Below are 16,935 nucleotides of genomic sequence, written 5' to 3'. Positions count from 1 at the left end.
TCAATCAAAGTCATCCTGGTCTGACCTGTTTAACCCTAGTGGACCTTAAAGGATCCATCAAAGACATCCGTCTAACCCTAGTGGACCTTAAAGGATCCATCAGACATCTGTCTAACCCTAATGCAAGGGTTCTCAAACTTTAAGGGGCTGAGGACCCCTATCGTGGTATAAAATTCATTAGGGACCCACCGTCTTCCATTGCAAAACATTTTGCTATTGTGTGCCCTAATGAACATGTTTGGGTTTCCAGTCCAGGAAACACAGCCAGCCTCACTCTCACTGTCTGACACAACATATACTTCCTGATATTTCTTGCAAATAAAAATAATTAGTCATTCTGCATTCCTCTCAGACTAGGGGTCAACAGGCAAAGCTCTAACGCGCATGTGTCAACACATTCCACAGAGTGCCGAGTGTCTGCAAGTTTTTACTCCTTCCTTGAACAGTAAGGCATTTCCACACGTTTGTTTAGGGCTTAATTATTTTTAACTGCAGACACTCAGCTCTCCATGAAATGAGTTGGACACCCCTGCTCTAATAGATTTCTCCCCTGGGAACACTGACTTCATGGACACACACACACACACCTTATCTACCCCCCACACCACCACCCAGACCCAACCTACACCCACGTACCAGTAGGAAGAAGTAGCAGGGCAGAGGGACTCCGTACTCCCCTGGGAACACAGCCTCCACATACCAGGCCACCAGGCCATAGAGCAGGGCATCCAGCAGCAGCAGCCCCAGCACCTGGGCCAGGGAGAAGTCATCGTCCACCGTCACCGACTCAAACAGGTTACACCACTGGATCCCCGTGCCTGAGGGAAGGGGGGGATGGACGGGAGGAGAGAAAGGGAGTAAAGTTGGGTAGAGACATTTGAAATAGATTGTGAAGACTCATAATTGGAGTGTTGGTATTTAAACACAACATTGGTATGAAGGCATTGGTGGGAGTGTGTGTGCGTCTCTCTGTGTGAGTCTCTCTGTGTGAGTCTCATGAGAACATGGCTCACCTTTGCCCTCAAACATGCCTAGTAGCTGCGCTCCCATGGCCATGGCCACATTGGAGATGAGGCAGGCAGACACCTTCTGGGCGTGGCTAAGCAGGTCGTAGCGAGGCCATAGGAACACGTACGGCAGGTAGGACAGGAAGTAGATGAAGCCGCCCGCCGCAGCCGCCACATTGGCTGGAGAGAGAGAGAGACGGAGTGTGTTTGAGAAAGATTATAGCAGTCAGACTGCAAAGAATCACTGATCTACAAATCCCCTTGGATCCCAAATAACTTGTCATTAGCTATTTTGTAGATGGCCTTGCTCAAACTGATCTCCTTAAACACGCTGAGAGGGAAAGGTCTGGAGGGGGGAAAACAGTTGTCACAACGTGGCCCTTTGGGGTGGATCCCCCCCTCTCTCTCCCACCACAAGTTATGACTTTACGAAAGGTCATAAATTCCTGGCAGAGATTCTCTCCCCTGGTCATGCAGAAAGAGGGGGGGAATAAAGAGCTTCTCTTGGTTCAACTCCTATTCCCCAAAATTGAAGGATTAAACTATATTTATATTTTTGTGGGAATGGTCCGTGGGTATTTAAAGAACAATCCTGTCAGAGTTGTTTTATTTTGTGACATTAGGAAGGAGGGTAGCACAGAATAATGGTAGTTTTGGAAGTGTACGTTTCTCAGTTCTTCATTTTCTACCTGAATGTTGTGTACAATATATGATTGAATATGAAACTATTTGTGAGAAGATGTAATGTCATGTTGGCCTTCTAAACGAGATACTTGTTTAGCTATCAAATCAAATTATTTAGAAAGCCCTTCTTACATCAGCTGATATCTCAAAGTGCTGTACAGAAACCCAGCCTAAAACCCCAAACAGCAAGCAATGCAGGTGTAGAAGCACGGTGGCTAGGAAAAGCTCCCTAGAAAGGCCAAAACCTACAAAGAAACCTAGAGAGGAACCAGGCTATGAGGGGTGGCCAGTCCTCTTCTGGCTGTGCCAGGTGGAGATTATAACAGAACATGGCCAAGATGTTCAAATGTTCATAGATGACCAGCAGGGTCAAATAATAATAATCACAGTAGTTGTCGAGGGTGCAACAAGTCAGCACCTCAGGAGTAAATGTCAGTTGGCTTTTTATAGCCAATCATTCAGTGTGTCTCTACCGCTCCTGCTGTCTCTAGAGAGTTGAAAACAGCAGGTCTTGGACAGGTAACACATCCAGTGAACAGGTCAGGATTCCATAGCCGCAGGCAGAACAGTTGAACAGTTTAGTTAAAGTTTTAACTAGTCAGTGGCCACACCCCAGTGAGCCCAGACATTGCATCAGGCGTCATAGAACCGCCCCTTTTCCCACAGAGTATAAAACCCACTTCCTACAAAATATACATTAAGTCAGAACGCCGGGACATAGTCACCACGTTGGAATGGCTACAATTCTATCGACCATACAGCTGTAGTTTTAGTTATATGGCTGGAAATGGTTAAACTCAGACTATCGATCACTACAGAATAAGAGTAAATCTTAGACGTATAATTATTAGTCTCCAGCTAGAAATGACGTAAGTCTAGAACGAGAATACCGACCCCCGCCAAAGCATCTATGAGAACATTTCCAAATGGTACTCTGAAGTATCCATTCTAACCACCTACAACCACGAAAGACATGGTGACTTCTGGGGAAGTTAAACAGAGACTCGCTGATGAACTGACTATATATATATATATATATAGCTGATTCCTGACTTGAGTTAGTGCAGATATCCAAGGGGTTTGCGACATTCAGTAATGAGAACTGATGAGGTAATAATAACAATTAATTAATAGAAGACAGTAATTGATCACATATTCAAATATCTGAAGAGTTATATTTGAAAAATTATAACTCTGTAAATCAACATTTTCTGTGGTGCCCCGACTTCCTTGTTAATTAATAATTAAACCTAGAGAACTGATTTATTATAAATAAGTCTTCACATGTAATGATAGTCCAGACACGACACGGTGTAGATGCAAAATGGATACCAAATACAAGACAGTCTATGGAAAATGCTCAACACTTTATGAATAACAAAGTATGTTGTACTTGTGGCTTTTATAGTTCCTGTCGTCCTTGTGAAAGGCAACATATCTCGGCATGCACACACCTTGATGAACCGATGTACACAAAGAGGTGTGAGAAGCATGATGGATGTGATGACGGGTACACAAGGTGTGAATGAACACTTCTCTTCAGCTTCACCGATATCCAGGCAATTGCTCTAATGACCCCATAGGCACAGCCTTGAGGTCTGTATACGAATGGTCTGCATGCTTAGAAAAGTCTGTATGATAATTGTCTACACCGATAGGATTCTCAAAAATGTAGGGAGAGCTATAGTCACAATGCATGGTTCCACTGCACCATCAGTGTTTTATAAAGCAACTGTCACTGTGTTGTTGTTGACTGGTCAGCTTCTACAGAACCTTCAGACAGGACAGTAAAGGAAAGGAGAAATGGGTGGAGAAATAGAGGAAAGAAAACAGAGGAGCTGCATTGTGCAAGAGAAATACCGCAATACGTATTCAAGAGAGAGAGAGAGCATCAAGAGAGAGAGAGAGCATCAAGAGAGAGAGAGCGAGCGAGCGAGCATCGAGAGAGAGCGAGCGAGCATCGAGAGAGAGCGAGCGAGCATCGAGAGAGAGCATCGAGAGAGAGCGAGCATCGAGAGAGAGAGCGAGCATCGAGAGAGAGAGCGAGCATCGAGAGAGAGAGCGAGCATCGAGAGAGAGAGCGAGCATCGAGAGAGAGAGCGAGCATCGAGAGAGAGAGAGAGCATCGAGAGAGAGAGCGAGCGAGCATCGAGAGAGAGAGCGAGCGAGCATCGAGAGAGAGAGAGCGAGCATCGAGAGAGAGCGCGAGCATCGAGAGAGAGAGCGCATCTCTCTGAGAGATTCGAGAGAGAGCATCGAGAGAGAGAGAGAGCATCAAGAGAGAGAGAAAGAGAGAGAGCGTCGAGAGCGAGAGCGCCGAGAGCACGAGAGAAAGCGCCGAGAAAGAGATCGCCGAGAGAGAGAGAGAGCGCCGAAAGAGAGCGCCGAGAGAGAAAGAGAGTGCCGAGAGAGTAAGAGAGTGCCGAGAGAGAAAGAGAACGCCGAGAAAGAAAGAACGCCGAGAAAGAGAGGGAGAGAGAGCGCCGAGAGTGAGAGCGCCGAGAGTGAGCGTGCCGAGAGAGAGAGAGAGAGAGAGAGAGAGAGAGAGAGAGAGAGAGAGAGAGAGAGAGAGAGAGAGAGAGAGAGAGAGAGAGAGAGAGAGAGAGAGAGAGAGAGAGAGAGAGAGAGAGAGAGAGCGAACGAGAGAGAGAGAGAGAGAGCGAACGAGAGAGAGAGAGAGAGAGAGAGCGCGAGCGCCGAGAGAGAGAGCGCCGAGAGAGCGAGCGCGCCGAGAGAGAGAATCGAGAGAGCATCAAGAGAGAGAGAGAGAGAGCATCAAGAGAGAGAGAGAGAGAGCATCAAGAGAGAGAGAGAGAGCGAGAGCATCAAGAGAGAGAGCATCAAGAGAGCATCAAGAGAGAGCATCAAGAGAGCATCAAGAGAGAGAGAGAGCGCATCGAGAGCGAGAGCGCCGAGAGCGAGAGCGCCGAGAGCGCGAGAGAAAGCGTCGAGAAAGAGATCGCTGAAAAAGAGATTGCCGAGAGAGAGAGAGAGAGCGAGCGAGAGAGCGACCGCGCCGAGAGAGAGAGAGCGCCGAGCGAGAGCGACGAGAGCGCCGAGAGAGAGTGCCGAGAGAGAACGAGAGCGCCGAGAGAGAACGAGAGTGCCGAGAGAGTGCCGAGAGAGAACGAAAGCGCCGAGAGAGTGCTGAGAGAGTGCCGAGAGAGCGAGAGCGCCGAGAGAGCGCCGCGAGAGAGAGGGATCGAGAGAAGAGGAGAAAGATCACATCTAATCTGAAAGGATGGAGGAGGTTAAGGCAGTATTCAGCCTCTGTTCACCAATCAACTCCTTTCATCTCTATCGGTAATTACATAGAAGACAACTCTGGGTAAGGAAGAGGTAGTTAGAGCAGGGGACTCATTGGTCCTGTGTGTGCAATGCCTGAGTCGAAGAGTAATCTTAAAATAGTTATTCTGTGCCCGTCTGTTGAACAAGAGATAGGCTATCTGTATTTGCTATTCCTTCAACCTGAATTCCTTTCAAACACACATTGAGAGAGAGAGAGAGAGAGAGAGAGAGAGAGAGAGAGAGAGAGAGAGAGAGAGAGAGAGAGAGAGAGAGAGAGAGAGAGAGAGAGAGAGAGAGAGAGAGAGAGAGAGAGAGAGAGAGAGAGAGAGGGGAGAGAGAGAAAGAACGCAAGAAACATTACTCACAGAAAATTCCACCTGGTTTCCCTCCAAGGGACATTAATAATTCAGTCCCCAGAGAGGCCAGGTGCTACCTGACAGCAGGAGAGGGAGAAAGAATGAGGAGAGGTGGAGAGAGAAGAGGATGAGCTACTCTACCTTTTCCTGAGAAATGGGGGAGTGGTAAAACAATAGAAATAAAAGGCGATAGAGAGCGTGAGACAGACATTTTCCTCAGATTACACAGACCCACAAAGAATTTGTAAACAAATCCAATGTTGATAATCTCCCATATTGATCTGGTGAAATTCCAGTGTGCCATCACAGCAGCAAGATTTGTGACCTGTTGCCACAAGAAAAGGGCAACCAGGGAAGAACAAACACCCTTGTAAATACAACCCATGTTTATGTTTATTTATTTTCCCTTTTGTTCTTTAACCATTTGCACCTCATTACAACACTGTATATAGACACAAGACATTTCATACAAAACTATTATTTTTGAACTTTTGTAAGTGTAATGTTTACAGTAAATACTTTATTGTTTATAATTTATTTCACTTTCTTTGGCAATGCAAGCATATGTTCCCATGCCAATAAAGCCCCTTAAACTGAAATTGAATTGAGAGAGAGACAGGGTGAAATAAAGACAAATTAAGAAATGCCTCATCTCTAGACACAAGACACTAAAAACCTGACTCCACAGCCCACAAAGGGGCTCTCCATCCACATCAGCCCCTGATTCAGTCCCCAGTGGACCCCAACATTCAGGCCTGGCTGATTCCTCCATTACTACCAGCAAGAAGCAAGAAGCAAAAAGCAATGAAGAAATTATGTTTCAGTTTGCTTCCTGAATTTAAATGAAGCCCCCTTTGCAGAGTCACGCCAAGGAGCCCGTCAATGGGAATACCCACTCACCTAACTCTGCAGTTCAGATCTGAATGTGAGTACCCACTCACCTAACACTGCAGGAGGTCAGAGTTTCAGGCAGCGGAAGGCCACCTGGAGAGGGGTCCTGTTGTGACTAGGGGCCAGGCACAGCTGAGGCCAGCTAAAAGCCCTTTCTCGCCCTACTCTAATAATGACATCATACTGTATGTCACACACCCAACCAATAATGTAAAAAAAATAAAAAGAATCAGGAGAAAATATCATGCACACCGTAATCAGACGCAATTTCAACGTTTTAATTTGCTAAGCTTTCAGCTACTCTTTTACAAGCCAAAGCCTGACAGAAATTGTATGGCTGCTGGGAGTAAATAACAGCTTGTCTGATTACACCAGAGTCCAAATTGGTCTTGAACACAATCACAGATCATTTTAATCTCCATCTGCACTCTTTTGTTGAGGAACGATTTGGAGAAATTGGACTGGACCTTTTTGTTCGAAAAGATATGGAAGTATAGAAGAAAGAAATAGTGAAAGAGAAATGATAAAGGACTATCAAGCATCATCAACTGAAGGCCATTTAATAATCATCATTACCTTTTTGTGTGAGGGTGTGATATTAGCAATAACCAAAGTAGCCTGTGTGAGATTGGCTGTGTGTGATTGGCTGTGCTTTAATCCTCGGTCATGTTCAGTCCGCACAAACCAAGAAAACCTTCCGAAAATGAGTGAAATGAGGAGGTACCCTCTGAACTTGTCCAATAAGAAACGCTTATTTTTGTTTTACGTTTTGAAACTTTTTTTCTACAGTGTGCCTTTCTGAACATAACCCTGACAACGGTGAACAGAACAACCACACAACCTCTGTAAAGTCAGTCCGGAGACTAGTTGACATTATTTTTTGCGAACCTCACAAGTCATCTTTCCAGTACAGCACAACTCTGACCACACCAGCGGGGATAAAAGAGCAACATCCGCATTGTGCCGAGATTAATAGCTCAACACCCAGGATGTGTAGAACTGGAAATGTAATGTATCATATAGCATCAATCGCATTCGATTAGAACATAAACAATTGATTATTCTAAACCTCCCAAGCATGTGTATTGGCTGCTAAACATAAACATGTAGACATACAGGTTTTTCACCACATCTCCTCTCCCTTTGTTCCAGTTTGTCACGTTGAGTGACTGTTTAATTATTCCATGAGGCTGAATAGACATTTGATTGCCCATCTTCCAGGCTCCAATGACTGATGGAGCTGGTTTACTGTTGTTCACTCAGAGGAAAGACGAAACAACCTCAGGAGAGTCAAATAATATGATCTACACTACATTTACGGTTGAAGTCAGAAGTTTACATACACCTTAGACAAATACATTTAAACTCAGTTTCACAATTCCTGACATTTAATCCTAGTAGAAATTCCCTGTTTCAGGTCAGTTAGGATCAACACTATATTTTAAGAATGTGAAATGTCAGAATAATAGTAGAGAAAATGATTTCAGCTTTTATTTCTTTCATCACATTCCCAGTGGGTCAGAAGTTCACATACACTCAATTAGTATTTGGTAGCATTGACTTTAAATGGTTTAATTTGGGTCAAACGTTTTGGGTAGCCTTCCACAAGCTTCCCATAATAATAATTTTGGCCCATTCCTCCTGACAGAGCTGGTGTAACTGAGTCAGGTATGTAGGCCTCCTTGCTCGCACATGCTTTTTCAGCTCTGCCCACAAATTTTCTATGGGATTGGGGTCAGGGCTTTGTGATGGCCACTCCAATACCTTGACTTTGTTGTCCTTAAGCCATTTTGCCACAACTTTGGAAGTATGCTTAGGGTCATTGTCCATTTGAAAGACCCATTTGCGACCAAGTTGTAACTTCCTGACTCATGTCTTGAGATGTTGCTTCCATATATCCACATAATTTTCCTACCTCATGATGCCATCTATTTTGTGAAGTGCACCAGTCCCTCCTACAGCAAAGCACCCCCATGACATGATGCTGCCACCCCCGTGCTTCGCGGTAGGGATGGTGCTCTTCTGCTTGCAAGCTTCCCCCTTTTTCCTCCAAATATAACGATGGTCATTATGGCCAAACAGTTCTATTTTTGTTTCATCAGACCAGAGGACATCTGCAAAAAGTACAATCATTGTTCCCATGTGCAGTTGCAAACCGTAGTCTTGCTTTTTTATGGCGGTTTTGGAGCAGTGGCTTCTTCCTTGCTGAGTGGCCTTTCAGGTTGTCGATATTTTACTGTGGATATAGATACTTTTGTACCAGTTTCCTCCAGCATCTTCACAAGGTCCTTTGCTGTTGTTCTGGGACTGATTTGCACATTTCGCACCAAATTACATTAATCTTTAGGAGACAGAACGCGTCTCCTTCCTGAGCAGTATGACGGCTGCGTGGTCCCATGGTGTTTATACTTACGTACTATTGTTTGTACAGATGAACGTGGTACCTTCAGGCATTTGGAAATTGCTCCAAAGGATGAGCCAGACTTGTGGAGGTCTACAATTATTTTTCTTGGCTGATTTCTTTTCATTTTCCCATGATGTCATGCAAAGAGGCACTGAGTTTGAAGGTAGGCCTTGAAATACATCCACAGGTACACCTCAAATTGACTCAAATGATGTAAATTAGCCTATCAGAAGCTTCTAAAGCATGACATCATTTTCTGAAATTTTCCAAGCTGTTTAAAGGCACAGTCAACTTAGTGTATGTACAATTCTGACCCACTGGAATTGTGATGCAGTGAATTACAAGTGAAATAATCTTTATGTAAACAATTGTTCAAAAATTACTTGTCATGCACAAAGTAGATGTCCTAACCGACTTGCCAAAACTATAGTTTGTTAACAAGAAATGTGAGGAGTGGGTGAAAAACACGTTTTAATAACTCCAACCTAAGTGTATGTAAACTTCCAACTGTAACAGAACATACTATACACAATGGAGCATCTCTCAGATAGCACAGGACGGCTGAGGTTTTAGAAAACCATGAATAAACAGACAGATGGAAGGTCGGACAGACATTTTGAGACAGAGGTTTTAGAAAACCATGAATAAACAGACAGATGGAAGGTCGGACAGACATTTTGAGACAGACACAAACAAACCTCTTGAAACACACACACACACCTCTTGAGAAGAAGGCACTGATCATGAAGCTGAAGTTGATTGTTGCCACGGCAAAGACAAGCAGGAAGACAAAGACCAGGGTGGGGTCACTATAGGTCAACACAGCTCCATTAGGGCTCACCTAGAAAGGGCCAGGACAGGAAAGAACATCATTATCATCATGAATACTAAACACACTGAATGAAAAATAATTCTCCTCAAAGCAATAGAAAGACTAGTTAAGTGTTTTTGTTTGTGTTTTATAACATAACCGTTTTGTAAAGTGCAAACTCACCTTGATGCAGAAGAGCAGCGTGACGAAGAACATGGAGATGGCGAGGAAGAGGAAGAACATGAGGAACCAGGCCGTCCAGTGCAGCCAGTTACTGAGGCCCATCATCCGCATGTACTCCTGTAGAGAGTAAGTAGAGTGAGATGACTAACAGGTAATCCACTAACAGGTAATCCACCACCTCACCCACCTTGAGCTTCCTCTCCTTCTCCTGTACCACGGCCCTCACGATGTTCAGAGAGGTATAGGTGAGGCTGAGCACCAGGAGGAGGGGCAGCTGGTTCTGGATGGCCAGGATGAACACGTCGTAGATGAACGGCGGGAAGGGGAATCGGCGGAGGACCACCCGGGTGTGGTAGAGGAGCCAGGCTGCTCCTGTGCTGTTATAGGAACGCATGATGGCCTTGTTGACAGCATGCTGCACTGCCAGGAAGCCCTCGCGGAAGTAACCTACAGAGAGGAACCGGGTTATGTTAGAATAACTACATCCCAATTCTCACAATGTGGGCCCTTGTGCACTCCTCCCCATGGATCAGCACAAACATGTGCTACAGCCTAGGGAGGTTCTTTAATAAGTCTCCTGACAATGTTAGTCTGTGAAACCCAAGTCATGTTTTCCTGTTTGCTTATGGCGGAATACAGCTCATTCAGTTCAGCGTTAGTGCCAGCATCAGTCTGTGGTGGTATGTAAACAGCTACAAAGAATACAGATGAAAACTCTCAGGCGAACAATAGCTCGAGACTTCCTTAGATATCATGCACCGGCTGTTGTTTACAAAAATACATAGACCGCCGCCCCTTGTCTTACCAGACGGCTATGTTCTATCCTGCCGGTACCTCATATAACCAGCCAGCTGTATGATAATATTGTCGTCATTCAGCCACAACTCCGTGAAGCATAAGATGTTACAGTTTTTGGTAGTTGGCAGTTTAATCTTCCCCGTAACTCGGCGAACAACGCATATAAACAACAAACAAAAAAATATCACGTAAAACATCTACCTGCATTCTCCTTTTTCCTGTTCATGTCATACTGTATACTGGTGGGGGAAAAACATCTGGTTCTAAGTATGACACTCTTCCATTACCATGGAGATAAACAGGAAATGAGGACTCATTCTGACCATTTTACCAGATCATTCCTTAACCCCACCAGAAGTTCATTTTAATATATACTGACCTGAAAATGATGACAACAGCAACTCACTGAATAATCTGAACTGATGAAGGGATAGACGGCTTAAAGAGGCAGGAGGTAGGCCTCAGTAATGATGAACACTTTTACATTTTAATCCATATTTAAAATTCATGAATTCTGACTGAAACTCTTTGTAGTTATTGTCATGTAATGGAATGGTTTCCTCTAGGCTAGCCTTGGGCCATATTCATCAGGCACCAATTTTTTTTTAACACTGAAACATTTTCGTAAATGTTTTCCATTGTGTGCTTTAATAAATATGACCCTGATATCTCCCATTAGAGACACATTAACACAGCCACTTAATTTGAGATCAAAGGTCTGGCTCAGTAGAGAACACCAGAATGCCAGTTCTCCTCTGTTCATCATCTCTTCCTCTTTTGAGAGTCAGAATATTGACATAGCTTCAAAGAGGAAGGAGGAAGGGAATCAAAAGGGCAGGGTCTAAGATGGAGGATCTGGAGCCATGAGCAAAGAGATGGGGCAAATCTCAACAACATCCTATTCTCAATTTAATACACAACTTGTTACGCAACCACCACCACCACCACCATCGTTTCTGGATATATTCTGGAAAATATGAAAAAAATATCTGAGCCGTCACCATTTATCAGAGAGAAAGGTTCATATATATATGGATGGAAAAAAAATAAAAAGTTTCCTGATGATGAAGGCAAAGCTGTGAAAAATACCATTTGGGTTAGAAAGGTAGTGTGACAAGGGGGTACCACTAGATTACAGGGCTCAGCCAAACACTGTTGCCCTGTGACACAGAGCAAGGGTTGCCATGGGAACATAGCGGGAGCAAGGAGGAAAGGTTATCTTTCAAGGGGCTGTGCAAATAGCTAAAGCTCTCCCATCGAGTGTGTGATCTGTGAACACGAGATAATAACAGTGCACCTGACTGCAGCAGTTGGTTAAACCCTCCTGTGAAGGAGTACAGGTTTACATGTTATATTGTATATGCCACTTAGGGGTCACTTTCATGCAAAGTAGAGTTGCGTTTAATAAAAAATAAAAAATAAAGTGTTTGTCATGCTTCAGACTAGAGGTCGACCGATTAATCGGAATGGCCGATTATTTAGGGCCGATTTCAAGTTTTCATAACAATCGGAAATCAATATTTTTGGGCGCCGATTTGATGATTTTTTATTATTACATAAACATTTAATCTTTATTTAACTAGGCAAGTCAGTTAAGAACACATTCTTATGTTCAATGACGGCCTAGGAACGGTGGGTTAACTGCCTCGTTCAGGGGCAGAAAGACAGATTTTCACCTTGTCAGCTCGGGGGATCCAATCTTGCAACATTACAGTTAACTAGTCCAAAGCAATAACGACCTGCCTCTCTCTCGTTGCACTCCACAAGGAGACTGCCTGTTATGCAAATGCAGTAGGCCAAGGTAAGTTGCTAGCTAGCATTAAACTTATCTTATAAAAAACAATCATAATCACTAGTTAAAGACACATGGTTGATGATATTACTAGATATTGTCTAGCGTGTCCTTTGTTGCATATAATCTGACTGAGCATACAAGCATAGAAGTATCTGACTGAGCGGTAGGTAGGCAGAAGCAGGCGCGTAAACATTCATTCAAACAGCACTTTCGTGCGTTTTGCCAGCAGCTCTTCGTTGTGCGTCAAGCATTGCGCTGTTTATGACTTCAAACCTATCAACTCCCGAGATGATAGCGTTTCAATCTTCACTCGCTCTGAGCTTTGGGGTGGTTGTTTCCCTTGCTCTGCATGGGTAACGCTGCTTCGATGTGGTGGCTGTTGACGTTGTGTTGCTGGTTTGAGCCCAGGGAGGAGCGAGGAGAGGGACGGAAGCTATACTGTTACTCTGGCAATACTAAAGTGCCAATAAGAACATCCAATAGTCAAAGGTTAATGAAATACAAATGGTATAGAGGGAAATAGTCCTATAATAACTACAACCTAAAACTTCTTACCTGGGAATATTGAAGACTCATGTTAAAAGGAACCACCAGCTTTCATATGTTCTCATGTTCTGAGCAAGGAACTGAAACGTTAGCTTTCTTACATAGCACATATTGCACTTTTACTTTCTTCTCCAACACTTAGTTTTTTCAGGATTTAAACCAAATTGAACATGTTTCATTATCTACTTGAGCCTAAATTGATTTTATTGATGTATTAAGTTAAAATAAGTGTTAATTCAGTATTGTTGTAATTGTCATTATTACAAATATATATATATTTTTTTATATGTATTTATTTATTAAATCGGCCGACTAAAATCGGTACCGGCTTTTTTGGTCCTCCAATAATCGGTATCGGCGTTGAAAAATCATAATCGGTCGACCTCTACTTCAGACAGCTACGGTCTCTCCACACACACAAACTCCTTCCTCTCGTATCTGGCTCTTATCCACTGTTCCCGAAGGAGCCTGCAGAAACACTTGGTGTTTGTTTACTATATTTACTGTGTTTATGCTTGAAAAGATTCAGTGTCAATAATGTCTGATTAACCAACATGGATGACAGATCAGGGTGGTGTTCATTAGGGCACGCAACTGAAAATGTTTTGCAACGGAACACAAAAAGGAGTATTTCTTATTAGACCAGTCCAGATAGTTCCTCCCTGTTTCAGTCCGTTTGGTGCCTAATGAACACAACCCTGGAGTTCTCATCCAGTGAGTGTGTAATGGTGTATTTATCTTTTAAATATTATAAATATTATATTGCTCCTCTGCCCTGTCAAATAATCAGGATTGCCAAGGCAAAATATTTTCATTACAGAAATGATTGGAATGGACGGTCACCCATAAAAAATACTTTGACACCCTTCTCTCCAATTCCCTCTGACCCGCTATGAATTTATCATTCCCATTCCATGTCTAGTTCCCTCCCTCCCCCTATCACCACCCTTGTCTTTCAACACTCTCCCTCACTATCTCTCTCTCTTCGCTGTCTGTCTTATCAGTAATCCATCTTACACTGGCAATATGAACAGGCAAACACAAGCGTATGAAGCCTGAGACTGTGTTTATTATATATATATATATATATATATATAAAATCATTATTATCCTCACGGGTGCCGGAAATCCCTCAAAGTCTCGCAAGGATAGTAGAACAAGGAACATTCTCCATTGTGGGTACAAAGGCTATGTTAAGCTTAAGTGTTAAGTTTAGAGTTACAATTAGGGTTAGGGTACAGGCTCACCAGGCGTGCCCCCCTGGAGGTCGTACTGCTCCCTGGGCCCGGGCAGTTGGAAGAGGGGGAACAAGTTGAGAGTGTGCCAGTCAAAGTCATTGTTGATGTTTAGCTCAGACTTCTCCTTGGCCGGGGCATTACGGGGACTAAAGCTGAACCGCAGGTGGTAGCTGACCTGTAGGGGATAGGAGGAGGAGAGGAGGGAGGGAAAGAAATAGAGAGAGTAAAAGAGAGAAAGATTATGAACAACTGGAAGAGTGGATTTTCTTTTTTTAGATGTGAAAGATAAGATGATATATATTGATCCACCACCATCTACCTCTCTGCCCACCACACACCAACACATTCCACTGACACAGGGAGAGGGTGACAGAGTTAAATCTCCATAGGGAGGATGGTGTCCATCAACCCAACCAGGGAATTCTCATCTCTTTTTCCTGACTTCCTTCCAGCAGGTCATTCCCGCTGCTCGGGTTAAAAAACCACTGTGGAGCTTTAGCTTTTGGTGTGTCGAGGTCTGCCGCTTTCTGTCCAATTAGGTCATTTCTGTAGAATATTTATGTCTCTATAGGCAACCCCTTTTGGCTCAAGAGCATTCTCAGATGCAAACGTTCTGTATAGCCTCAAACCAGGAGGAAAAACTAAAGTGTGGTTAAAGGTTAGAATGTCAAGGATTTGGCCGGACTGCAGGTGACTCCAGGATTATTGGATTTGAATGAGGGGCAATAATACTGTCAGTGAGAACCAGATGCTTTCATATGTAAACAAAGAGCTGATTCAGGGTTCAAGGTTCAATTAGGGTGACCACATGTCCCAGATTGTGCGGTACAGTCCTGCATTTTGGCCTTTCGTCCCACAACCAAACAATCATGTCCCGCATTTGACCAACAAATGAAAACATCACTAATTTAGAAAAAAGGTACATATTTCAGTCAGACTTCTTATTCATTTGCTGAGAAATTACATTCCAACCGGTCTTGTTTGAAATCACGTTGAGCTTACAACAAGATAAATATCAAGGATGTGGTGCTGGTGATGTTAAACACTTCTCCAATCGTTGTTGAGATCTGATATTATGCCCAACACAAGAAGAGACATAGGCCAATGTCATATCATCAACCAATCACATTTGTCAAAACATTTCGGGCTAAATTCCAGCTAAACTTGGAGGACTGTTAATTAACTAATAACAAAAATTGTGTGTAACGAAGAGCTACTAATGTCAGTAAATAGTCATATTAGACAAAGATATAAGGTCATTTGGCAAACTTGTGAGGCTGTCCATGCTCATTAGTTGCTCATTCAACATATTTGCTGTTACTTCATTCAATACCGTTTTAAAAGTCTCTCTTCCGAACTGTTAAACATTTCCTAAGACAAACCAGCAATGATTCCCTGGCAAAATATAGCCAGAATTTTGTGTGAGGAAAAAAGTGCAGGCAAGGTACACTTCAATTAGTTCACTCGGTGCTGCGGTAGGGAGATGTGTGTGGAAAAATTATTCAGGTGTAGGCTACACTGTCCCACGAATGTCCCGTAAAATCATACCATTGTCCCGCTTTTGGGCATTTTAAAATGTGCTCACCCTAGGTTAAAGTACAGTGAAGCTGACTGGTCACACACATACTGTTATTAATTTTTTATTTCACCTTTATTTAACCAGGTAGGCAAGTTGAGAATAAGTTCTCATTTACAACTGCGACCTGGCCAAGATAAAGCATAGCAGTGCGACACAAACAATAACACAGAGTTACACATGGAATAAACAAAACAAGCATACAGTCAATAATACAATAGAAAAAGTCTATATACAGTGTGTGCAAATGAGGTAGGAGAAGAGATGTAAAGGCAATAAATAGGCCATAGTGGCAATATAATTACAATATAGCAATTAAACACTGGAGTGATAGATGTGCAGAAGATGAATGTGCAAGTAGAGATACTGGGGTGCAAAGGAGCAAAATAAATCAAATAAATAACAGTATGGGGATGAGGTAGTTGGTTAGGCTATACACATATGGGCTATGTACAGATGCAGTGATCTGTGAGCTGCTCTGACAGCTGGTGCTTAAAGCTAGTGAGGGAGATATGAGTCTCCAGCTTCAGGGATTTTTGCAGTTCGTTCCAGTCATTGGCAGCAGAGAACTGGAAGGAAAGGCGGCCGAAGAGGAATTGGCTTAGGGGTGACCAGTGAAATATACCTTCTGGAGCGCGTGCTACGGGTGGGTGCTGCTATGGTGACCAGTGAGCTGAGATAAGGCTTTACCTAGCAAAGACTTATAGATGACCTGGAGCCAGTAGGTTTGGCGACGAATATGAAGCGAGGGCATGCCAACAAGAGCATACAGGTCGCAGTGGTTGGTGGTATATGGGGCTTTGGTGACAAAACGGATGGCACTGTGATAGACTGCATCCAATTTACTGAGTAGAGTGTTGGAGGCTATCCTGTAAATGACGTCGCCGAAGTCAAGGATCGGTAGGATGGGCAGTTTTACGAGGGTGTGTTTGGCAGCATGAGTGAAGGATGCTTTGTTGCGAAATAGATAGGAAGCCGATTCTAGATTTAATTTTGGATTGGATATTTATTTATTTAACGAGGCAAGTCAGTTCAGAACGAATTCTTATCTTCAATGACGGCCTAGGAACAGTGGGTTAACTGCCTGTTCAGATTTGTACCTTGTCAGCTCATGGGTTTGAACTTGCAACCTTCCGGTTACTAGTCCAACGCTCTAACTAGGCTACCCTGCCGCCCCAGATGCTTAATGTGAGTCTGGAAGGAGAGTTTACAGTCTAGCTACACACCTAGGCATTTGTAGTTGTTCACATATTCTAAGTCAGAACCGTCCAGAGTAGTGATGCTCGACGGGCGGGCAGGTGTGGGCAGCGATCGGTTGAATAGCATGCATTTAGTTTTACTTGCATTTAAGAGCAGTT

The 16,935-nt window shown here is 43.5% G+C and overlaps 1 protein-coding gene across 3 annotated transcripts in view; it reads right to left on the bottom strand.

The window, feature by feature from the left end:
• Window positions 1-16,935, bottom strand: part of abca3b (ATP-binding cassette, sub-family A (ABC1), member 3b) — an 80,539-nt gene that overhangs the window by 38,794 nt on the left and 24,810 nt on the right. For all 3 annotated transcript variants that reach the window (XM_031813865.1, XM_031813864.1, XM_031813866.1), the window contains 6 exons: window positions 14,011-14,176; window positions 9,812-10,071; window positions 9,625-9,741; window positions 9,351-9,471; window positions 1,014-1,187; window positions 637-818 (listed from right to left, as the gene is read on the bottom strand). In XM_031813865.1, the coding sequence (XP_031669725.1) occupies window positions 637-818; window positions 1,014-1,187; window positions 9,351-9,471; window positions 9,625-9,741; window positions 9,812-10,071; window positions 14,011-14,176 (1,020 nt within the window). The remainder of the gene's footprint in view (window positions 1-636; window positions 819-1,013; window positions 1,188-9,350; window positions 9,472-9,624; window positions 9,742-9,811; window positions 10,072-14,010; window positions 14,177-16,935) is intronic.

The sequence above is a fragment of the Oncorhynchus kisutch genome, unplaced genomic scaffold (genome assembly GCF_002021735.2).
Source record: "Oncorhynchus kisutch isolate 150728-3 unplaced genomic scaffold, Okis_V2 Okis06b-Okis10b_hom, whole genome shotgun sequence".
In the NCBI taxonomy this organism is placed as follows: Eukaryota; Metazoa; Chordata; class Actinopteri; order Salmoniformes; family Salmonidae; genus Oncorhynchus; species Oncorhynchus kisutch.
Note: the sequence above shows the minus strand (reverse complement) of the source record. Positions and strands in the feature narration are given on the sequence as shown.